General features: G+C 39.6%; 1 protein-coding gene across 9 annotated transcripts in view; it reads left to right on the forward strand.

Moving 5' to 3' along the window:
- ARFGEF1 (ADP ribosylation factor guanine nucleotide exchange factor 1) overlaps positions 1-25,240 on the forward strand; it is a 96,596-nt gene that overhangs the window by 68,390 nt on the left and 2,966 nt on the right. For 2 of the 9 annotated variants that reach the window (XM_016152907.2, XM_016152908.2), the window contains exons 23-38: positions 3,037-3,151; positions 7,254-7,294; positions 7,391-7,560; positions 7,916-8,067; positions 8,196-8,368; positions 9,244-9,404; positions 10,345-10,475; positions 12,951-13,080; positions 14,162-14,297; positions 14,380-14,518; positions 16,159-16,231; positions 17,805-17,937; positions 21,128-21,267; positions 22,721-22,889; positions 24,000-24,138; positions 25,110-25,227. In XM_016152907.2, coding sequence (XP_016008393.1) covers positions 3,037-3,151; positions 7,254-7,294; positions 7,391-7,560; positions 7,916-8,067; positions 8,196-8,368; positions 9,244-9,404; positions 10,345-10,475; positions 12,951-13,080; positions 14,162-14,297; positions 14,380-14,518; positions 16,159-16,231; positions 17,805-17,937; positions 21,128-21,267; positions 22,721-22,889; positions 24,000-24,138; positions 25,110-25,227 — 2,120 coding nt within the window. Of the gene's footprint in view, positions 1-3,036; positions 3,152-7,253; positions 7,561-7,915; positions 8,068-8,195; positions 8,369-9,243; positions 9,405-10,344; positions 10,476-12,950; positions 13,081-14,161; positions 14,298-14,379; positions 14,519-16,158; positions 16,232-17,804; positions 17,938-21,127; positions 21,268-22,720; positions 22,890-23,999; positions 24,139-25,109; positions 25,228-25,240 lie in introns of those variants that run through there. The other 7 variants (XM_036233278.1, XM_016152909.2, XM_016152903.2 and 4 more) reach the window with 4 other exon arrangements.

Genomic DNA, 25,240 nt, shown 5'->3' on the forward strand with positions numbered 1-25,240 from the left:
TACTTGCTGATAATGTTTACTGGTATATTTGAAAGTGAATTAAAATTAATTTGATCACTGTGCTTTTGCGCTACTTAGGTTGCAAGGATATGAGATGATCTGCCTTCTCCCTGCAGGAGAAGGGGGTTTACAGAAAAATATACACATTTTGGATCTGGAAATAGAACAAAAATTTTAGGTTTCTAAGGCACCCAGGCGACCAGCCACACTCTTCCATCTCTTTTATGCTTTATCAAGGCTTTCTCCTATGTCACATCTCTTCTTGGCCTGCTCCATTCTCTACTCACTCCTGATTGATCACGTCTCATTTTTGAGTCTGTGTCCAAGAGGGAGCCAGTCTGTTGACTCGGCCCCTGTTGGGCAGAGCCCTCCCTTCAGGCCATCTCATTGGCCACCAGCTAGCCCAGTCCAGTAGACATTCGCCCTGATCCATCTGCGCCCTGTCACCTACTCAGACAACAGATGCTGTCTTCAGCAGGACACCGCGGTCAGAATTTGCGTTAGAAGTGGATGGGGTGCAGACATTCAAGCTGATTTAATCTATATATTTGTTTTTTAAAAATAAGTTAATAATCCTCCTTTATCAGCAGCATTCATGCACCAGGCATTCCATGTAACCAAGTTCATAGGGCTGAGTATATATTTATCTGACTTTCTGACTGATAGGATATATAAGTCTGTACTTTCATTTTTTTGAAAACAGGTAACTTTTAGTTATTGAGAATACATAGCACATGATTATTAAGTTTGAATTATGTACATATTCTTTTAAAATATATAAGTTTTAAAAATTCAGTGGCTCAGTTATGTAAATCTTCATAACACCAATATATTCTCAGTGAACAAAATTATTTTGAGTAATCTGTTCAGTAAAACTGAAACTGTTAGCCTGTCATGGTATACTGTCATACACATCTTTGAAGGGTTTCACATATTTGTGAATAGATTTTGGATTGCTAGACATTTTACATAATCTTCGGTTCCTCTGAATATATTCACAAGTAAAAATTATATTTAAATTAAAAGGTATAGAAAACTATAGGAAGGACATTTGGTTGATAAACAAAGGAAATGTTGTGTTGATGGGCATTATTTTTTCTCATAGATGTTTCTTCATTAAATTCCTATAATGTGCTGTACACGTCAATGTAGCTCGACCCCGCTCCCCGCCCCCATTCTCTGTCACTCAGGTCAGGCTTTCATTCTTTACTTATACAGATAGACTCCTGATTTGTCTCCCTGGCTCCAGTATCTTCTCTTATTTCACTCTGTTCTTCAAATATGGCCAGAATTATTTTTTGGAAAATAAGTTGGATCATGTCAATTTTCTAAAAAGTCTAAAGGTTCTCTGTTTGCAAAAGTAGGACATTAAGCATGACAATCGAGATTCTTCGCAGTGGCTCATACAGATGGTTCTTCACATTCTATTTCTAGTCTCTCTTCCCAGCTTCATTTACTACTAGTTTTCTTCCTTTGTCCTTGTCCTTTGCCAAATTTTTTGTTATGCTACACTGTAGTAAGTGCGTTACAGCTTGGCATCCACTTCCATTACTTTGTATATGCTGGTCTTTCTACCTGGATTGCTTTTTCTTCTGCCTTCTTCTCACATGCTCATCCTTCTGGGTCCAACTTGAATTAATATTTCATTATAGTTGAAGCTTTTCAATGAGCTAACACCCCATTCTCCCTTATCCGATCAAAATTAGTTCTGTTTAGCAAAACTTGTATTACAAGTAATTATAATTTCAGCCATGAAGTAATCATTACATTGTATTAAAGTCGGTTGTAAGCCTCTCCATGAAGACAGAGCACATCTTTTTCATATTCATTTCTTGGAATAGAATTTGAGTCCAGCTGGTTTAAATAACATCATCTATTATGTTTGCGTTCGTAAAGCATTTATTGTGGCTGGCCAGTCAAGTCAAGAGGTATTTGTTGAGCATCTGCTTTGGACTCAATATTGAGTGAAGTGTAGGGAAATACAAAAAATGTGTATGACTTTGTTCCTAACCTTAGGGAACTTTTTATTTGGCTGAGAAGGCCACATTAACACACCTAATTTATACCAAACTGAAAGAAATTCTGATTTGAGTAGTACGTATTTAAGTAAATGCTTAGTTCAGAGGAAGGTGAGAACAATAGAAAGGAATCTTTCATTAAGAACTCAAATTGGGTCTTGATAAATAAGTTTTAGATAGTTGGATGGCCTGACTAGAAACACATATTGGTTAGAATGTTGAAGGAAACTGCCTTAAATGCTATGCTGAAAAGTTTATACTTCATCCTGAAAGTAATGGTAAGCAAAATGAAACTGATGATTTAGGAAAATTAATCTGGCAGGAGAAAAAAGGAGAGATTGAAGAGGGGGGGGGAAATTAGCAGCAGGGTAAACAGGAATTTGCTGTAATGTAGGCCTGAAATTATAAGGGTCTAAATTGAGTAGGGATGAACGTGAATGAATGATATGAAAACAAGTCAAAGGAAGGATGTAGTGACTAGGGAGAGGAGGGGAAAGATCTCAGAGATGATGGTAAAGTTTAAGAGTTGGAAAACTTGGAGAAATTGTTCTGTTGTCCAAATATGGAACCAGTTATTTGGGAGAAAAGAAATGATTCTTTTGAAAAAGAGGATGTTAGAACATAGAATTTCCAACAAGCAATTGTAAACAGGGGACCGGTGATTGAATGACGGGGGAGATCTACTCATACAGAATCCGGGACCATCCTGAGAAGGTATCACTGCAACCCACGCTAGTGCTGTTTTTTAAACATTAAGAGTAATTATGCCTAATGTCATTAATTTTGTGATTCTCAGTGACTCTAATTCATGTAATCTTTGCAAATGTTTGTGTTTTTATAATCATGTCTGTATACCAATTAGTATAGCTCATTAAGCACATTTGGCCATGAAAAAGGTCACTGATGCCAAAAGAGTTGTTCGCCCAAAGCATTCTCTTTCATTAGGAAAATAACTAATTTCAGAAATATGTTTTAGAACTGTAAGTATATTCTTCCACTGAATTGTTTTCAAACATAGGTGACTCTCTTTTGTGTGTGGTAGTTGGAGGAAACGTGGACTGGAAGCAGATAGCGAGCATCCAGGAGTCCATCGGCGAGACCAGCTCTCAGAGTGTCGTCGTCGCCGTGGATAGGTGAGCCGTTCATTTTAGTCCCTTTTCAGGCGAATACTCTATTACTTCTGTAGCATTTAGATATATTTTGCTTAGCAGAAAACAGAAAAAAAATTATTGCCAAAATAACTTCCCTTAAGTAATATGACTAAACAGTGATATGCCATGATTTAGATGAAACACCTATAATTTTGCTTTTTAGATCATAGAATATAGGAAGGAGATAAACTATCAAAATGTAGGTTACAGTAGATACTGGGCATTAGAGAAATGCCCAATTTCCCTAATGATGAAAAGAACACAGACATTTTATTTCCTTTATAGAAAACATTCCCCTTGTTATCCCTATTTGAAAAGAGAGAGTAATTTGTCTTTCTGGTCCGTGATGTAGGACTGCAGCATTATGGGTAAAATGAAGGGATTAGCTGGCAACTCTTATTATAAGCTTCTGTGGGAGGGAATTTGTATAGTATAAACATTATTAGGTATTCTTTGTTTTTAGTTTGTTTTTAAAAGGAAACTCATACTTTGGTTTATTTTACTATGGAATATTTAGTTTCAGATTTTAAAAATTCCCAGTATGTGGAATAATATCTAGTGTTCTTTTGAAGGTTAGCTTTTCCCAGATGAATGCCCCCAAAATTGAAACTTAACATTTTACAACTCTGAATCTTTTCTAACCACTTCTGATGGAAACTTTAAAAAATGTGACACGTACTATATTCTTTTCTTGGTGCTTGGAGACACGTACTGATCCATCATTTTACTTTGCTTTAGATAAAACTCTTTGCTCTAATTACAGACACAACTAGAGGGTCGCAGGTTACTGACCCTGGAAGTACTCCCTGGAACTTTCTCCTCGAATTCTTAATGTCTACTTGCTGTCCTTTTTGTTAGGGGAAGGAGGTCATTTGCCTTTTTTTTTTTTTTTTTTTTCTGTAAAGGTAGAAGAAAGATTGTGTATCGTCTTATACCTACTATGTAACTCAGAGGCTTACCACGTGCTTAGTACTTTTCGAAGTGCTTTACATATATGTTATTTCACTTAAACCTTTGAGTAGCTTTATGAGATGAATAGTATTTTTGTCCTCCACTTAAAAATAAGGAAACTGAAACGTGGGGGACTTAAATAACTTTCTCATCCCCACAACCAAGGTAATCTGGTTTGTGTTTTTCAAACAGTTTCAGTCATAGAGGATTGTGGAGGGTGGAGCCAGGATGCGCGCTCCGCGGCACGCCTCTGAGTGTGTGCTCCTGACGGCTCCACCCTTGTCGCCTGCGCGCTCAGCTCCGGAGCAGGGCAGTGTCCGTCCTCCCTGCAGGTGATCGTCCTGCCTGCCACACAGTCATTTTTACTGTCATGATGATGATCTATTCAGGCAGGAGTCCACATTTTACGTACTATTTTTGTTTCCGTAATATATTTTTATGACCATACCTAGTTCTAATTTATCCAACTGTCCACTGTTAGTTACACGTAGACACGTCACTCATTTGAACAAACAATATGCCTCTCTGTTTTAAGAATTTATGCTATTTCAGAGGAGTCTTGACACAAGTTCTGTTAGTACTTCGTTGTCTCAAACTCATCACCACCAAAGGCTTCTACAAACATAAATTCAGTGATTGAATTTAGTTAAATTTTAGCTCTTAGTGAAAACATTAAAAGTTACATCTTTGATTTATTATATGATTATATCTTTGTGTAATGTATTTTACTTTTCGTTAAATTTCTTGTGAATTTCTTTCGGAATATCTGATCTGAGTTTATTTTCATATGTAATATTCTGACTCTAGTCTGTCAGCTAACTCAGTGAGATTACCCTGGTATTCAAGACAGCGGTGAGAATATTGTCAGCCATAATTCTGTAAAGCTCTGTGCTTTACAGCAGGAAATGTCATTTTCCTGTCCTTCGGCTTATTGCTGTGAAAAATTATTATGACAAGTATATAAACATAAAAAATAAAAATGATTTTTTAATTGTTTATAGTTTGTTTTTTAACTGAAAAATGTGATTCTATTAAAAGCTTTGAGATGGTAACATTTTATAATTACCTCCATTTTCGTATTAGGGATCCTGTTCCGTTAGAATTTAGGAGAGTATTGGACACTTGAATCCGGCCGGAGTACCTGATCCTCTAGGCCTTGCTAGGGTGCCGTTTGCTAGGCATTGCCAAACTAGACCAATTTCATAAGTTTTACTAAACAGGGGTAGTTTGTTCAGGAATGATTTACCTATAAAAGTTTATCAGTTATTTAGCACCATATTGTTTGTTTTTATTATTATTTTTTTAAGCACATCAGATCTAGCTTTATAAAACTAGCCCATCTCACACTTTGGAATGTCTTGTCACCTTGCAAAAAACACATATAGCTCATCGCCCATTGCATTTGCTCATAAACATGTTTCACTTAGGTCTACGAAATAAATGTTACCTGTGATATTTTCATTCTGAAAACTTTCATATACAGTAATTTAGTTTGCCTGTGTGTTACTTATAGGTTAAAGTCTGATCCAGAATCTGCAAGTTTTGTCAACCTCTTTTTTTTTTTTTTTTTTATTTTTCTATCACTGTCATAATGTGGATGAAGCAATAATCTATCAAAAATGTTTTTCCTACTCATGCTTTTCAGGACATGTCTTAATAACACACAAGATTCTTATGCTTCTGTTCTTTGCTTTTCATACAAGGAACGTAGAATCCATTTCATAGACTGATTTTGTGAAACATAGCTCAGTCTCCTGTCTTAGTATATCAAGGCTTAGTTTTACATGCTTCCACAGGACATTGTGCTCTACCATATTGCTTATCTTTAGTGGAGCGTTACCAGAAATAGAGTGACCCTCAGAGGCTACCAAAGTGAGTAGCAAGTCGAATGCCTTTTTCCAGGTTGCGTGCTCCCGCCACCTTCCGCCATTGCCCGGGTCTACAGAACCTGTCCGATCGCTGCTACTCCTTCTCTGTCCCGTGTCGAATCGCATTTCGCTGCTTTCAGAGAATTTGTGGCTTATTTCCCCTGTAGTCACACGTGACCTCCGTCTCTGCCTCTGTTCTTTGCTCCTTCGACTCTTTGCCATTTGCTTCCTTCTCAGTTAAAAATTTTTTTCTTGTTTATCCTATACTTTTTAGTTTTGACTGTATTTTTTGGTATCCTTTTTATATATATATAGCCATTGTTTTCCATAAGAATACCTCTAGTTTGAGAAATTGGCTAATGACATAATGCCTAGTCTAGCAATTTTCATTTTTGTTCATGTAAGAGTTTTATACAATGGCTTTGTATATTTAAATTTCTGGATCCAGTCTAACTGCTGGATTAAATGTGGTGTTATTACTCTTCTTTTTCCCCTAGATTGTATCTTCAGCCAGATCTTTGAATTGTTGTTTTGTTCAACTGACAAGAACAATATGGGAAATCTCAAGATATTCCTTTAGCAGCTGAAATTCCGAGTTGTCATGTTATTAGTTTTTAAAGCTGTGTTTCCAGTCTTGCTTTTATTATTCATTGCCAGAACACATAGACATACAGTCAAGGGCACTAAGGTTAAAACAGTATGATGTACTCAGAAGTCTTAAGAAACTCTAAAACAGAGAAAAAAAGCTGGCCAGCTTTGCCCAGCATAGCCACTTCTTGGTCAAACTGTTCAAGACTATTTGCAAAGTTCTGTTAAATTGCTTGTAACTTAATATAAATGAGTGTTCTAATCAAGTGTACAATACTTGTAAAATGAAGTAGGATTTTTCATTTTAAAAACACGCTAATATTAGTAATCAGGAAAAAATTGAAACATCTCTCTTATAGTGTGCCAGTTATTTTACAAATTAATATTTGTCTTGTTCCTAGTCTCATAAGATACCTATCTAATGTTTATAAAATTATTAGTAAAATTACAACCATATAGTATCACTTGAAGATATTATTGAATGCAAAGGAAGGAGTGAGGAGCTCCCAAACTATACTTGTTACTAAACTGTATAATAAAAAATACTCATGTGACTACTCGATTTTTTTTGTTTCCTTAAAACAGATAAAAGTAGCTTGTACCTCAGGCTACAACATTTGAATTGATGTAACAGAAGTGTGAGACTATATGTTTTTGAATTATATTTTTTTCTTTAGAATATTTACAGGGTCCACAAGGCTAGATGGAAATGCTATTGGTAAGTATGTACATTTATTCCATTTACAAGCTGGCATTTTTTGGCTGAAAGACTTGAGAGTTAAGCTAAAAAATTATAAATCTATTTATATTATAGTGGATTTTGTCCGTTGGCTCTGTGCTGTGTCTATGGATGAATTACTTTCCACTACACATCCAAGAATGTTTAGTCTACAAAAAATAGTAGAAATATCATATTACAACATGGGAAGAATAAGATTGCAGTGGTCTCGAATTTGGGAAGTTATTGGAGATCATTTTAATAAGGTATTTGAATAATTACAGGATTTGCTTGCATTTGTATTATTTTTCATTGTTTAAAATTTTCTTATCATAATCTAATTGGGATTGTTTTTCTTTCCAAGCAGTTTTTAAATTACATTTTGTAACTAATTAAATTTAGAAAACCCTTTGAGTCCTGTTTTCTTCAGCTCTCAGTTTTAAGAATTTAGCTAATCTAATGTTTTTCTTGTTGAAAAATATTGTTAGCACCTAATGCCTTTATGGAGAACTTAGGGTTTATTTATCTATACTGTTAATGATATAGTTTTTCTAAAACAAAAATAGAGAATTAAAGCTTTTCGCTGCTGACGTTAGCACTCTGTATTTGTTGCCGATGCAGGTTGGCTGTAACCCTAACGAAGATGTGGCTATCTTTGCAGTAGACTCCTTGAGGCAGTTGTCAATGAAGTTCTTAGAGAAAGGGGAGCTTGCTAATTTCAGATTCCAGAAGGATTTCTTAAGACCTTTTGAACATATAATGAAACGGAACAGGTATTACATTTGTTGAATTGCTTCACTTCAGAAAAATACCTTAGTAGTTTCCACAGCAGGGGGAAACGGGAAAGAAAACCGATGAGTTTTTATACTGTACGCGTGTCTAAGAAATTATATTATTTTAGGTCTCCAACAATTCGAGATATGGTCGTACGGTGCATAGCACAGATGGTGAATTCTCAAGCTGCTAACATTCGGTCTGGATGGAAAAACATTTTCTCTGTGTTTCATCTAGCTGCATCTGATCAAGATGAAAGCATAGTGGAACTTGCATTCCAGACAACAGGGCACATTGTCAGTGAGTATTCTTTTAGCTGTGTTTAAGTTAAACAGAATTCTAATGTGTGCAGAAGATAATTCAACTATAAGGTTATGGACCTATTATGGTTTTTAAGTTTACCAAGTTTTGCCTACAGAAGCAGAGTAAACAATGATATTATTATTATAGTTAACATATATTGAATATTTACTATATGGCAAGCACTGTAAGCACTTCGCATGTATTTTCTTCAGTCTTCACAACAACTCTGTGAGATAAGTATCTTTAGTATCCCTCCCCCTTTTCCCCATAGATTAGGCCCACTGAGGTTAATTTGCCTAAGGGTGACAGAGTTGTGATTCAGCACCAGGGAGTCTTAAGTAAAAGACTTTGTTTTTGACAGCTACACTTCACAGCCTCCTTTGACTTTAAGGGAGAATGAAATAGTAAAGATGTAAATTCAGCCTGTCTGGAAGGCGAGCGTGGTTACCATTATCAACGTCAAGAATAGTGGTATCTTCATAGTTATTTATTGAGTGCTTGCTTGAATCAAGCATCGTGCTGAACACTTCTTAACTTACGTGATCTTATTTAGTGCTTACAACTATCCTGTGGGTATTGTTACCCTTGTTTTATAGATTAAGAAACTAAGATACAGAGAGTAGATGTAATTTTGTATATTCACTCAACAACTGGTGATTCAGTACCCACTGCGTACCAGCAGACCTGTTTTCCTGTCTCTGCTCGAGGTCAGATAAACGGTCACGGCAGACTTGAACCCATATCTGTCAGACGTCGAAACCTTTACCCTTTTAAGAAGTATACATTACATCTAGAAATTGATGTATTTTTTTGGTACCATTAAAAATAATTGGAAATTTATAATTATCTTGCTATCTTTTTCTCTCTTTTAGCCCTGGTGTTTGAAAAACACTTCCCAGCAACTATCGATTCTTTCCAGGATGCAGTGAAGTGCCTGTCTGAATTCGCATGCAATGCAGCTTTCCCAGACACAAGTATGGAAGCAATTCGGCTTATTCGCCATTGTGCAAAATACGTGTCTGAGCGGCCTCAGGTATAGTGTCATTTAGTAAACGAAATTTTACGGAATATTTATTTCCTATCTGAGATCTATGTTTACTTGAGAATTGAGGAGATGTGAAGCATTCATTTTTTAGTAAACACAAAAGTTATCTGAGCTCGATTCTGAGTTATAATGGTAAGTAACGTTAGCCAAAGTCGACCGAAGGTATCAGGTATTTTTCTGAGTGTCTCACATGCAGTAACTTGTTCAGTCTGTGTAACAGCTGTATGGGCTAGAAAGTGTTGTAGCCCCATACAGTTCGATGAGAAATATGCAGCACAAAGAAGTTCAGAAATAACGTCTGTGACTGCAGGGCTAGTAAGGAGACCTGAGGTCGAACCCAAGCCTGTGCTTTTAGCCTTTACCCTGTACTATGTTTTGCCTTCCATGCTCTCCATTATGAAGTTGACTGTCTTGGATGAGTATGGCGTAAGCACTGAAGTAAAAGATTGAATTGGCACCTGGCTGCCAGCTTTAACTTCATATCTGAATCTGTCTTTGTAACTATCGTAAGGAGAAGTGATGCACTATAGATTTGGTAATAAGATTCCTACTATATACTGACATAGGCCTGTGGGGTGCTTTGTACTCTTTACGTACACATGCGTGAACTCATTTGACCTTTCCACCTCCTCAGTGCAGTTAGGGTGGCTGCATGGTGTCATAACCATTTAAACGGTAGAAATGAAAAACTGATTTAACCTGGTTAATAATGTAGAAAACTGGTAACAGATTTGAAGCTGAACCCAACTTTTGGATTCAAGTCCAGTGCTCTTCATAGGCAGTTATAATCTCATCTTTTTATAAATTGTGGTTTATCAGGTGGTTCGCTTTTGATTTGTAAAGCATTTTTTAAAGTTTTGGAGAAATAATATGCTTAACGTGCAGGTATTATGTTTCGCCTTTAATAAACCTACCTTTCTCCTCGAAGGCCTTCAAGGAGTACACGAGCGATGACATGAACGTGGCGCCTGAAGACAGGGTGTGGGTCAGAGGGTGGTTCCCGATCCTCTTCGAGTTGTCGTGTGTCATCAATAGATGCAAATTAGATGTAAGAACCAGGTAACAATCAGTATTTGTAATTAAAATTCTGTAAGGCGTATTTTACTATATGACTATAATCAAATTAACTTCTCTTACTGAACACAAGTTTGATTGTTAAAGTGTGTTTTATCAAATATAGCAATTATTAGATAGGCAGATTTTAAAATATGGTAAAATAGAACAGTGATAAAAATGGAAATACATTACCATTCATACATTTGTTTCCAATCAGAAATAGAAGTTAGTGGCAAAATTTATTTTATTTTTTGAAGAATGATAGAAGAATTTCCAAATGTACATCCCTGATGAATTTTAGGTAAAGAACCATTTCTCTGAAGACTGGTCAGTAACATATTTTGAATAATATATGTCTGTTCAAAAAGAATTAGTCTTTCCAAAGTATATTCTCAATAAAAGATCTACATGAACATATAGTCTATTTCTAAAGAAACTGTTATGGTTATAATATAACCAGACAGGCACTCAGTATGTATTCCTTACGTTATAGCTCATGTCATTCCCATAGGATAATTTTTTTGGCTCTCTATTTTTGACTGCCAAAGTGAAATAGCCAGCTTGTGTATCCAGATATCTGTCAACAAGGGTTTAAGGGCATTTTGAGTTCAGCTTTATGTTAAAATCCCTCTTTTAATTATCCCGTCGTCTTTTTAGGGAGAATCAGTCATTTGGACATTTGGATTTTTTTTTTTTAAATCAGAAAGGTGGTACGGAGTTGTAACAAATCGATTATAGAAATATAATGAAAGAATGAATCTCTCCTTCTTCCCCTTATGCCAGAACCACACCCACCCCATCCAAGATTACATTTGATTTATTTCCTAAGACATTTTTCATTTTCATAGTAGTATTTGTTATAACAGAAAGTTTTAGGAAAGAGATAAATCATCCAAAGTAGCACTCAGACCTTGAGAATTTGTCATAGAATTTAGCAATCCTAAGAACATTTCATGTCTTTTTTTGTATCTAGGCATTGAGGGTTATTTGTCAGTAGACCTGTTAGAACTTGATAAAATTCAAGATAGCCCCTAATTACTTAGATTTACATCTTTCAAATGTCCAGCCACCTCAGTGGAGCAACTTATTTAGATTACATTTAAAGATGTAGCCCTACGATTTTTATAACACACTAATTACAAAATACTTCCACATGCATTCTCATTCTATTTCCTTACAAAGCTAAATAAATAACCTGGAGTCCCAATTTTGTTTTCCCTACACCATCAACTTAAATACTGCTGTAAGAAAGACTTCTTTAGTAGTAATCCTTGGAAACCTTTGTGGATCAGCGTTTGCTTTGAGGGCCTGAAAGAAACAGGATCCCACATTCCCTTATCCCAGCCATGGGAGTTGCACCCAGTTACCTGGAGGGAGGCACAATGGATTTCGAGCTCAGGAGATGGAGGGACGAGGGCGCCTTGTTCCACTGCAGGGGGAAACAGGAAACTCTGACAAGGTTCTTTGGGGGAAGAGAGAATATTTCTTTCATAGGCATTTCTTTACCAGTTTCTTCACTTCTGCTCGTTTTACACATTAGTTATATTATGGAGCAAACAAATTTGTGAACTTGCCACAGGGCCGAACTACTGTAATGTTATTTTACACATTCATTTAACAAATATTTGTTTCGAGGCTGCACTACGCTCCAGGATAGTTTACCAGCTAATGAGGCCAGCAAAGGAGATTTTCTTCTGGATTACCATCAGACTTTTAGAAATATAAACTTTTTCTAAATTGAAGGGTACCTATATTTTGCTAGAAGAAAGTAATATGTAGAGAAGGGATCGAGTTTTTTAATGGTTACACGAAGGTATTATTTCGAGAAAGGTAATGAATCAAAGGCAGCTTCGGGTTTTAGTTCTAGCTAGCACTTACTCAGAGATAGCGAATGAGATACTCAGCTCTTTATTCATCGATCACATGCTTGTCGTGTGCCTCCCAGGTGACCAGCATCGCAGGAAAAACACAGACCCTCGCCCACATCAGCGTCTTCATGGATTAGTTGGACAAATCCTTTTGTTTGAGGATATTATATAAACAATTATATCGTTAGTTAAAAATTCCTGTAGCTCTTTGAAAAAGATTTTCTGAACTCTAATTTTTATTCTTAGATTGTTATTGATGCACTTTCTTCCTTGGCCGTGGTGCCACAAAATTAATATTCACTAAAATGATGATCTTTCTCAATCTGTAATTTCATTTGTAATTTTTAAATGATGATGGCGTGGGAATGGAGGAAAAGTAAAATAAAGAAAAACATTTTAAGGAGAAGGCTTTTGAAGTTTTCTTCAAAATGACGCATCCTAAAGCTGTAGAACAACTTAAAATATTTAAACTCAGTATCATGTGTTAGTTTAAACCCATTTTTAAACTTTGTTTTCTGCAATTTTGTGAACTATAAAAATTAGGAAGGGGATTCTGATGAGAATTGCTTTTTGGTATTTTAGCTTTCCTAATTGTGTTATATCACTTTAGGGGTTTAACCGTAATGTTTGAAATAATGAAAACTTATGGCCACACTTACGAAAAACACTGGTGGCAGGATTTGTTTAGAATTGTTTTCAGAATCTTTGACAACATGAAATTGCCAGAACAGCAGACAGAGGTAAGAGAACACAGAATTTTCATTTATTGTAGTCAAGAGGTTCTTAATATTTTCTTTAATATATTATAGTATTTCAAATTAGATACATTGAACAGAAAAAATTCCTAGAAAAATTTTCCTTAAGGCATCACAATGTGTTGTATGTCTTTATAAACAAGAGTACTATTTGGAGGTAGGACCAAGTTAACAGATTGTTTTTTGATTTTGATTGTTTTTGTTGAAATTCAGTTTCTTTTCCTCACTTTAATATTGTCACAACTATAAACACCAATAGCATTCATTAGTGTTTATAGTGACTTCTTGTTCTGAGTTGAATAAAGAATACATAGTAATAAGTTGGTTTTTAAAATTGTCTTTTATGACAAACCTGTTACAGTATGCATTTTGGTAAGTGTGGGGAGAGAGCTTCAAGTTTTCTCATTTTGTCCCCCATAGTTCTATTAAATGCGAGCCTCGGGGGCTCTCTAACCTGCCCAGAGTTTTACTTGAGAGCTCTGATTTTTAAATCTACAGGTAGACTTGTAGTTTAAAACATCTTATTAAGTATGCACTGGCACAAAACTATATATGAAAACTATCAGTCCAAATTAGTCTTTTATGCATTTGGGAAAAATAAATTACTTATGCTTACTTTGGCCCTTTTTGCATTTTGTGGTATTTTCAAGAACTGACGAAAAAGTCAGTTTAAGTTTCAAGTCATGCTAACCCTACTCGGATAAAGTCTTATCCTTTCACCCCTTTACTTCTTTTTCATGTTTGGTCATAAAAAAACATGAAAAGAGCACGGCCAGCTGTTGTTATTCATGAGTATTGTTTGAAAAGTCATAACACTAATGGTAAAATAATGCAGTGATAGTTTTTTACAATCAAAACATTGCAAAAAAATAGTTAAATTGTTTTAGACATCAGCGATTATGGGATAGTGGAGAAAAGTAGATAACAGATAGTAATTTGAGGTGAATGTAATAGTCCAGAAGGAAGTAAGTGGTCTCAAGGGAATGGGGACAGGCTCACATTACAGATTTTAATTCCAGTAGTTGGTGCAGGTTCTGACCTTCATTCAATGACTTTTTTCCCCTAGAAAGCTGAATGGATGACGACGACTTGTAATCATGCACTTTACGCGATCTGCGATGTGTTCACCCAGTATTTAGAAGTGCTCAGCGATGTACTTTTGGATGATATTTTTGCTCAGCTCTACTGGTGTGTGCAGCAAGGTAGGTCTGTACCAGATGAGTGACACACAGTATTGCATGTGACCCTGGTAATATGTAAATGAATTGCTCTTTTCTTTTCTAGACAATGAGCAGTTAGCACGATCTGGTACAAACTGCTTAGAGAATGTTGTGATTCTGAATGGTGAAAAATTTACCCTAGAAATCTGGGATAAAACTTGTAACTGCACCCTGGATATCTTCAAAACTACAATCCCACACGCGTAAGATTTTATATAACTTTTTATATTAAAAAGTTAGATAGGAACCAGTGATTTCTCATAAATCTTTTAAAAAATATCTGCGTTTCATGAATTCATATTTATTATAAATCAAATTCCTATAAGCCATAACGAATACATAATATAAATTCTATATAAACCAAAACCTTCAGTGTGATCATCCAAAATTGGGGTGATAGTGAAATGATTTATTTCTAAAAGGTTTTGTCCAGACTAAACCAAGCAGTAGTTTTGAATTGAAAAAAAGAAAGAACCTAAACAAATAGTTTAGTTTCTGTAGATAATCTAAGGATATTTTACTTGCAAATATATTTTACAGTTAATTGTCATCATTTTCCAAGGGATGTTTGGAACTGAACTGTAGTAAAGGAGTTCTTATCAATAGGGAAGCTGACACACGGTGTGGCTGAATGACACCCGGGACGTTTACAGGGCAAGCTTGGATTTACTTCTCCGCTCTACCTTGGGCCCTCTGACCTGCACATAGTTTTACTTTGGATCCACGATTTTTAAATCTACCTTAATAAGATGTTTTAAATCTTACCTAAATGTACTTGCATAAAACTGTATATGAAAACTGTCAGTCCACATTTTTAAGCATCCTTAACTTTTTCTTGACATGAGTTAAATATGTTTGTATTGGTATGATTCCCTTATAAAGATCCTAATCAATAGGAAATAGGAATTCAAAAGGAACACGTCCTTAGGAAAGCAGTCTCAACGTTGGACTATCCTAAAAGGACACACAATAATCCCCTTGGCCTATTTGACAAATTTTTTTTTTTTATTTTTTGGTGCACATTTTGTTGAATTGGTGTGACAAATGGTCCATTTTTGTCAGTTTATCTGTGACCCCTACAGAATGATTTCCTGACTGGTTTTTGTCTCTACAGAGTCTTCATAAACACTAGTCAGACTGAACATTTTTTAGAACTGCTTCTGTTTTAATTTGTTGAATGTATATACTCGGGATAAGGTATATGATCTTAGAGATCATCTGATGAGCATCTCTGAGTCGCATGTGTCTGTGCGAGAGTTCTGTCCATATTGAGCTGGATGTGTTTACTCTCCATCTGCCCCGTTCCCCAGGAGCCTCTGCTTCTCAGAAGCAGTAACTTAGGACTCAGTCATCTTTCCGTCTCAAGCAGCTGCTTAATGTGTGTCAAGTTAGTGTCCCCTTTTGGCCAAGTTTTATTTCATTTATTGTTAAACATTAAAGAAAGTAGAATCTAAAGGGTTCTATGAATTTTTTGAAATGTCTCAAACTTTTTTTCAGTCTCCCTTTGGAAAATATTTAATGACCCTTAATACTTAAAAGTGAGTTTAAAGTTACTGAAACTTTTCAGAAGTGCTTTTTACTATAAAACTTATGACCAGAGTACTCTTTTAAATATATTAAATGCTATTACTTTCTGGAAGCACATATTGTATACTTTTTACTAGATTTTTATTTTTATTATTTTTTTTTTTTTTAGCAAATTGCTCTTAGCAATAGTCAAAGAAGGAATATGTTGTTTTTGGTATATTCATGTGATGTTTTTGTGCCCCCTTTCAAAACCTGTTGGATGGATGTGATGTGTTTCACACTGTTGGTGATTGGTGTGATTTCGATGTTTTTAAAGGCTCTTGACCTGGCGTCCCACTTCTGGAGAAACTGCTCCCCCACCTTCATCCCCCGTGAGTGAGAAACAGTTGGTAAGTTCTAATAAAGCATACTTTAAAATTATTTTATTATTTTGAAAAGTAACTTTGCCATAGGCCAAAATCTTTTTTATGACCCCAGCTCTCGTAAAAAGATGGCATAAATGTACTTGTCAGAATTCTCTGATCAGATTTCATGATGGTAAATTTCCCCGGTGGCTAAAATTTATCTCTGTAAGTGCCATGCAAGAGGTATTTTAAAGTATATTATACTGCGGATGGTCTGAGACAGAGTAAAATAATTTCAAGAGTTGTAAGAGGCAGGGACCAGATTATCTGTGGCTTTCCATGCCAACCTGAAGATATTATTAGATATTATTTTAAATTTTAATTTTGATATAATTTGACCTTAAAGTTACAAGAACAGTACAAAGTATTTTTATAAACCCTTCATCCAGTGTATTTGTTTGCTTAGGTCTGCCATAACAAATTACCATAAACGTAGCAGGTTAAAATGACAGAAATTTATCCTCTGAGTCCGGAAGGCCAGAGGTCCAAAATCACGGTGTCAGCAGAGCCATGTCCCTCCACGGCCTCCGAGAGAAGCCGCCTCCTTTCGGTTTCTGGTGACTGCCCTTGGCTGGACAGTTGTCACTCCCGTCCTTCCAGCAATTTTTTGACCCAGGATCAGTACACGTTATCCCCATTTTATACAAAACAGGAAATTTAAAAATTCATAAACTACGATATCTTAAATCCAAGTTAAAATATTTCTATTAGCGCCGTTTCTTTGGAACGCTGGTTCCCGACTTCCTTCTGGATGCCCAGGTGAGACATGCACCTGGCTGGGACGGTTGTGTCAGAATTCTCAGTTGCTCTCGAAACTGAGTTCTGTTCTGAGTGTGCTGCACCGCTGTAAGAGAATCAAGCTAGAATCGTGGCCACCTCGGCTACCGTGTGTTGTCTGTCGCTGCGCCAGTGCTTCGCATTTAGTGTCTGATCCCAACGGCCTCCTTCGAAGGTGTTGTCTGTTTTCAGATCACAAAACCTCAGCTCAGGAAGACTCATTAGTTTTCCAAGGTTTCACTTAGTAACTCTGGGCCGAATTGTGGTGTAACTCTGCTGGAGTTGAATGGTCAGCTTCTCCTCATGGCGTCACAATCCTAATTGGTCACCTCACTGACCTTTCTGGTTGCTGGTTCCTTGGGTGACAGAACATTTTTGCCTAAACTCTGCCCCCCGCCCCCATAAAGCTTCCCTGGGCTCACGTGCACGAAGCCACAGCTTGCAGAAGTCTCCCTTCTCCTAAGATTCCATGACCGCTCATGGGTGTCGTTGGCCACTTTTCTAACACAGTGGAACTTAGCGTTTTTATCTCTTGCTCTTGGGCGGTGTTAGGCCCAAGCCTACTGAGGGCCGGGAAGCAAATTCTTCTTAAAGACCGTTCATTGGCTCTTAATCATATACAGGCAATTTTAAATAAGTTTCTCATTGTGTCTATAATCACAATGTATAGAATGTTGTTTTCATAGAGATATAATGTATTTTATTAAAAAACAGCATAATAGAAACTTTTCATTCTTAAGCTTTATACATTGTACTTATAATGAATTTTTTATTTTGTTAGGATACAGTGTCACAGAAATCTGTAGATATCCATGATTCTATTCAGCCCAGATCTGCAGATATTAGACAGCAAGTACCATTGGCTTCGGTCTCCACTGTAAATGAAGACGTCAACAAGATTAAACCCACAGCAAGTGAGTTATTTCTCTTAGTAAGATTAATTGTGTGTGCTGTTTTATGTAGGAAGGGGATGAAATTTTGCTTTTACTTTGACCATTGACAAATATACTGTAATCGATTTTGCGGGCACCTCACTGCTGTGTTCGCTCCGACTCGGACGTCACAGATGTTCTCTGGATGTTCAGGAACTCTGCTTCTGATCCACGCAATGCCCGCTTTTCCCACGCGGCCTTCAGCTCATGTTTGTGTTGAGCACAGAGTCTTCATCTCCTCCCCTCCTTCCTGCTTTTCCTGATGGGCCCCCCGCATCCCCCTGAGAGCGAGGCGGGGTGCAGTGAGGGACCAGTGCTTTCTAGGCAGGCGCTCCCGGCTCACTGCCGACCCACACCCCACTGCCTTTGCGCCTCCTTCCCCTTCCTCGTTCTTTCACGAAGGAGGGGGACCCCTTCCATTTTTTACTAGATTGGTCCAGTTCCATTTACTGAAGGAAAATTTTAACAAACACCTCCCAGGAGGAGAAAAGGACAGCCTTGTGTTTTCAAATTGAGATGAAATTCACATAACAAAAGTAACCCTTTTAAAAGGAACAATTTAGTACATTAGGTGTTATGCGATCACCACGTCTCTCTATTCCAAAACCTTGCTATGACCCCAGAAGCAAACCCCGTAACACTGTGCTGTTCTTCCTGTTCTCTTCCCCAGCCTCCAGGAATCACCAGTCTGATTTCTGTGTCTGGATTCGTTCTGCACATTTTATATGAGTGGAATCATACACTACGTGACTTATGTCTGGCTTTTATTTAGTGTCATATCTCAAGGTCCATCCATATTATAAGGTGGATCAGGAATTCATTCCTTTCTGTGACTAGTTATCATTTGTATGCATGCACCACATTTTATTTATGCATTTATCTGTTGAACATTTGGATTTGTTCCACTTTTTGGTCATCACGATGCAGCTGCGACTTTACAAGTATTGTTTAGTGCCTGTTAGTAATTCTTTTGGGTGTACCCAGGAGCGGAATTGCCAAGGCATGTGGTAACTCTGGTTACCTTTCTGAGGACCTACTACAAAGTCTTCTATGGCGGCCTCTTTGCTTTACGTCCCACTAGCCATTCTAACCAATTCCTCTTCTGTCCCTAGTGGCATCGCCGTAATGGCTGTGAGGCGATGTCTCACTGTAGATTTGATTTACATTTCTCTAACGGTTAATGATGTTGAGCATCTTTTCATTTGCTTATTGGCCATTTGTATATCTTCTTTGGAGAAATGTCTATTCGTGTCCTTTGCTCATCTTTAGTTGGGTTGTCTTTTTGTTATTGAATTGTAGGAGTTTGTTAAATACTCTGGATATTACACCCGTATCAAACATGTGATTTGCAAGTATGTATTTTCTCCCATGCTGTAGGTCTTTTCACTTTGGTAAGGTCTTCTTTTGCATAAAAGTTTTTGATTCTGATGAAATCCAATTTATTTTTTTTCTTTTGTTGCTCGTGCTCTTAGTGTCATAGCTAAGACCCATGAAGTTTTTCCCCACCATTTTCTGCTCAGGGTTTTATACTTTAGCTCTTCTATTCAGGTCACTGATCTCTCTTGAGTTAATTTTTTCCAGGGCATTTTTTATTTGCTCTCCTACTTGAAAGAAGCTTCTAGCTTTAGTCACTTGTCTGCTAACTTCTTAAAAGGGAGCTGTGCCATGGGGACAGAAGAGTGAGTGACTTTCCTCTCGCTCAGCTTCGCTTCGTGAAGGAAGGATCTGGTCATCACACGTTAGACGGTTTTCGCTCGGCTGACCTGAGTACACCTTTAGCGGAGCAGAGTGTATCTCCCTAGCCACCCGGAGCTGAGGGCTCGGGCTTCTTTCCTGCTTCACTCTCCTTGAAGCTTTTTAGGCAAAGTTAACCATGGAATTGCTGACTCAGAATAGTCGGAGCTAGAAGAACCATCAGTCACCGTGTTTCCACGAGCCATTTCACCCAGTGGACAGGCGGTGGTTCCTCTGATGAGAACATCTTCTCTCCGACTCTCTCCTGCGCAGCAAAGAATCCCAGCACAGGCCCGAGTGCTGCACCATGCCTGAAAGGCAGGGGATTCATTCTTTCTGCACAAGTTCATAAAACACTACTGCCCAGTCTAGTCTCCATTCCGAACCTGTTGTCCGTCATCTTTGCTTAGCTTTGCCTCTTATCCTTTGGTGACCCAATGAAACAGTGGCCTATTACAACCCTGGCGGGTCAGCCCTTGTCACGGGTAAAATTCGTCCAACTAGATATATTGTCAGACATGCTTCTGGGCTTTGCTAGTGGGACCGGGTAGGGCCCTCATCCTCCAGCCCTGAGAGGACACCGGCAAGCACGCAGAGGCCCGGCCTCCCTCGTGCGGTCAGTGTGCAGCCTCGGCAGCCGTACCTGGTTCACCTTGCTGAAAGTGCCCAGCACCCCTGAGCAGCCGATGTGGGAGCGGTGGAGACCGCGTCCTTAGACAGCAGCCTGCTCTCAAGTCCCTGTCAGTATGTCCAGCAGGGCGAAGTCATTCAGCCGGGAAGGGTGTAGCTTGTTGTGTGACTCACCTGGGTGAGGTGGAGAGCACTTTCGTTACTTGGTAGTTTGGTTCCTTCTGTAGTAATGCACTTAGCATAACTTCTTGTAGACTTCTTTGCTTGTGAATCCATTTGAGACCGTAAGGCCATTTTAGCTACAAGTCCTCGCAGGGATCCGAGTAAAGCGCGTGCTGTCATTCGCCCGCAGTGCCACCCCGTTGGGCGGACCGCGGGGCTCGCTCTGGTCGTTGTTTTCTTTCGTGTAGGTTCTCATACGACCTATATTCAGGTGTCACACCTGGCTCTACAATACGTGTTATTAAAGTTGTAGCTTTAAGTTCATGTGTTACATTTTATTGAAGAATACCTAAATCTTATTTTTAAATATGTAATGGAAACTTTTTGAGCATGTTCACTGCTCTAAGTCATTTGGAATATTTTTGTTTAAAATTAATTTTCGACCACTTTTCTAAGTGTTGGTTACATTAAAATTTTACCGAGCAATGTTTATGTGCAAAAGCAGCGAGTGCATCCTCAGTGTGATACGTGCAAGTTACCTTCGTGCTACATAGTAATGTTTCCTTAGCATTGTAATGTCATAGAAATGATGACGGATTCAAAATAATTTTTATTTGCATGTGCATTGGGGTGGGTTTCCTCACAGAATTTCCAGAACAAAAATTGTTTGCCGCCCTGTTGATTAAATGTGTTGTGCAGCTGGAACTCATCCAGACTATCGACAACATTGTGTTCTTCCCAGCTACAAGTAAGAAGGAGGACGCGGAAAACTTAGCTGCAGCGCAGGTACGGCGTGCGGACGGCTGCTTTTCGTGGAGCAGGAAGTTAGCTGGAGCGGTCCGGGCTCCAGAGCAGAGGCCAAGCTAGAGATTTAATGTGGCGGGCGGGGGCCGTCTCCATCACAGTGGTTTCAGTTTAAACCATGTGACTGGACAACATGACCGAGGTAGTGAGTGTGGACCGAGCTGAGAGCAGGGTCAGGGGACGAGCCCCGGAGGCCTCCGTGGTCTAGAGGTCACGGTGATGAGACCAGAATCACCGAGGCGGGAGGCGGCCAACAGACAGTTGTCCCGGAGGTCAAATGAAGAAAATGTTTTCAGAAGAAGGGTGTGGTTTACTAGGTCCAGTGCTGGATAGGTCAAGTGATGTTCTGTCTGAGATTTGCCCGCTAGCAGTTCGGTGGACTTTAGTGACCCTGGCATTGTGTTTATTTGTAATGTTAATTATTGTAATGGCCATAAGAGTAGAGAGGAATTGCAGATGGCAGATATTGATAACTCTGTCTCGAATTTTGCTGCAAAGGGGGTACAGAGAAATGAGATAATAGCTGGAGGAGGGCGAGGGAGGCCAGAGAAGGGCGGGCTTTGTTTTGTCTTCAAGATCAGCAGCAGTATCGCAGCATGTCCTGATGAGGGCGAGTTCTCCAGGACAGAGAAACCGAATGCAGACCAGAGAGGGGCAGTTGCTAGTCAGTCCTTTTGAGTGAATGGAGACGAGGCCTAGAGCAAAGTCCGCAGGGGTCGTCTTGGACAGAGGCCGTCTGTACAGTTCACGCGTTGTAACAGGAAGACCAGCAAAGCAAACGGGTCATAAATGCAGGACGTCCGTGTGCTGGTGGGAGTCCGTTGGCGATCGGCCAGCTTCCGATTTCCTTTGAGATGGGAAGAAAAGCCCCTGCCAAGCGAGGCTGGGAAGGGAGCTTTGGCTGCTTGAGGAGGGAAGTGCAAACGCTGGCTCGTGGTCCAGGGACGCGGATGAGAGACGGGCGGGCTCGTTGGGCAGCACCCGAGCCCACTGGATTTGAAGAGAAACCAGTTTCCTTTCAGTCAAGTTCAGGGCGTGGGCGTAGCCGTGGAGTAGGCGGTTTCATCAGTTAGTGTAAGAAGGAGGCGAGAGGTCATGCGGGGGGTAAATACAGTTGCAGTCCGTGGGCTCCAACCTGAGGGGCGAGGAGCAGCGAAGGCTGTAGGGTCGGGCAGGGAGGGGGCTGAGCTCTTAGAGTCGGAATTAGGCGGGATAGAGGGCCGGAGTGGTGCTTGGCGACTAGATGCATCGAATGAAGATTCTGGAAATTTAATAACAAAGAAGGACATTTTCCTATTTTCTGTTGAGATAGAACAGATCGAGTTCTATGGCTCGCTTATAAATCTGGTCTTTGGGTAGTGTTGAGTTCTGAACTTTACTAAAATCTGTGACTCTGTGTGTGTGTGTGTGTACACTTGTGGTTTGTTTTCCAAAGAGAGATGCCGTGGACTTTGATGTTCGAGTTGATACTCAAGACCAAGGAATGTACCGCTTTTTAACATCGCAGCAACTTTTTAAGCTACTGGACTGCTTATTAGAGTCGCATAGATTTGCAAAAGCATTTAATTCTAACAACGAGCAGAGGACGGCGCTGTGGAAGGCAGGTAAGCCACGCAGGTCGCACGTTTTAATGTTCATCACTAGTGAATGTGTAACAGTTACTCACGTTGAGCAGAAGTCGGTGAGTGTGTACTTCAGGTCCGTGCGGGTCCCTGAACTTTCACCTTAGCTGTCACCACAGGGAGGCAGCCGGCCCCCAGGTCTCTCGGGTCTTCAGCGAGCCAGATCACTGCCCGGGCTTGTTTGTTTCCCAGCCTGGGCCTTCCTGTTGATGCCGTCAGCATATGCAAAGCTGTCCTTTTATGAGAAAAAGTGTGTGTGAAGGTCCCAAGCACAGTCTGGCACACGCATTCGAGTGACTTCTCCATGTTGACCTGGGAGGGGCCGCAGCGCAGAACAGCAGCGGACATTTTGGAGTGGGGGAGGTAGATTTGTTTTAGAACTGATTGGAATTTTTAAATGTGAAACAAGCTGTGCAATAATTAATTTACCAACATTGTTAATTTTTAATTTAAGAAATAGTTACTCAGCACCCGCTAGGCACACGCGGTGCTGGAAGAGAGGAGGACAGGATGGCAAAAGAAGTGTCAGACTCCACGTCACGGGGTGTCGGGCGCTTTACATTCGCATTTTATTTGATCTGAAATGTCTGCTTAGCTCCTAAGTAAGCCTGTGGCTTTATCCTCCTCCTCTCACAACGTCACTTCTGAAAGGAGTCGTCTGTGCTCCTCTTTCCCCTTCGCTCAGTTCCCACTGTCCCTGCTGAGGCCCCAGACGCCTCTCTGCACACGCTGGCGCGCCCTGGCCATCGGCTCCGCTGCGGCCCGGCGCGGCTTCCCGTGCAGCCCCAGCTGGGGACTCACTTTCCCAGGCCAAGGTGCTTTGTATCTCATGTCCCCAGCTTGAAAGGGGAGGAAATTCTGAACATAGAAATCGCTTTCAGGCTGGGCCTTCAGGCCAGCTTGGCCTCGGCACAGCATCAGGGTGCAGCGCCTCCGTGTGACTCTCGTCCCTGGGTGCAGGCTGCCGTGGCTCATGGAGCGTGGCAGAGGTGATGGGTGAGCGTACACACAGGTCGTGCTGCCACGGAGGCTGCTGCGCCTCTACGCGAGATGGTTTCCCAAGTGAATCACAGAAACTCTCCCTTCCTGCAGGCTTCAAAGGCAAATCCAAACCCAACCTTCTGAAGCAGGAGACAAGCAGCCTGGCCTGTGGGCTGCGCATTCTCTTCCGGATGTACATGGACGAGAGCCGGGTTAGTGCCTGGGAGGAGGTCCAGCAAAGGCTTTTAAAGTAAGACTCTTGGCTGAGTGTCTGCCTTCCACCCATGTGGCTGCATGGTACAGAGCAGGAAAGGGCCACTAGGTTTGTATGGGGGGCAGAGTCCAACCCCGATAAGGAGCTGTAGGACCGACAGATAAGCTGGGGCCTAAAGAAGAAACTGTGATAATTAAATATGTTCTTAGAGCTGAATGTGCTTTTGCACAGTTGGTGACATATAACAAAGTAAGAAATTTTTATCTTAAAATTTATAAACTTTATATTAGCCTTTTTTGTGTGTCACAGATAGCTCCATTTTTACAAACTGATCTTTGTGAAAGTGAAAACCTGCTTCCCTGTATTTAGTTTGAAACAATATTTGGAGTTTTTTGGTGTTACTGTTTTGCATTCTGTTTTTACTTAATGACAACCTAAGATCCTGCCCTTTAACATCTAAACTCAGGCTAAGAATGAAACATGCCATTCAGAAAGAACGCTGTCATCTGAATTGTATTTTTGTGTCTTCCTGGGGAATAGATGGTCTCAGAGACCAGTTAAATACGTTTTAGAACTTTAAGAGATCATCTTGTCTCTGTTTCCCGTTTTATTGATGAGACTGGTAAGGCCCCAGAAGAGTAAAAACCTGCATGGTCAGCGAAGGGCAGGGCCACCCCCAGCGTCAGTCCAGCTCTGGACGCAAAGCTCGCACGGGTGCTGCCGCACGGTGACCCTGAATTCAGCGAAACTATTTTCTGAGTTTCTTAAGGAAAATTTTCTAAGGAGAATTGGGAAACGTGGGTTTTCTGATAAGTTGCAATGGCTTCTTTTAATATCTGGTTTTCTAATTTGAAAACAAACGTTTACACTGACGCTCTCGCATAAACAGATGGAGTCTAGCAGGTTCCTAATAGTGTTCACGACCCCCCCCCCCGTGTCTTCGTTGTTCTCGGTGGCTGTGCCAGCAGGTGTGCACGCACGTGTAAGACTGACCTTCTCTGTTACAGTGTCTGCAGTGAAGCATTAAGTTACTTCCTTACTCTAACGTCAGAGAGTCATCGGGAGGCTTGGACTAACTTACTGCTGCTGTTCCTAACTAAAGTTCTAAAGATAAGCGACAACAGGGTGAGTATGAGAA

This window comes from Rousettus aegyptiacus, unplaced genomic scaffold (genome assembly GCF_014176215.1).
Source record: "Rousettus aegyptiacus isolate mRouAeg1 unplaced genomic scaffold, mRouAeg1.p scaffold_m13_p_15, whole genome shotgun sequence".
Taxonomy (NCBI): domain Eukaryota; kingdom Metazoa; phylum Chordata; class Mammalia; order Chiroptera; family Pteropodidae; genus Rousettus; species Rousettus aegyptiacus.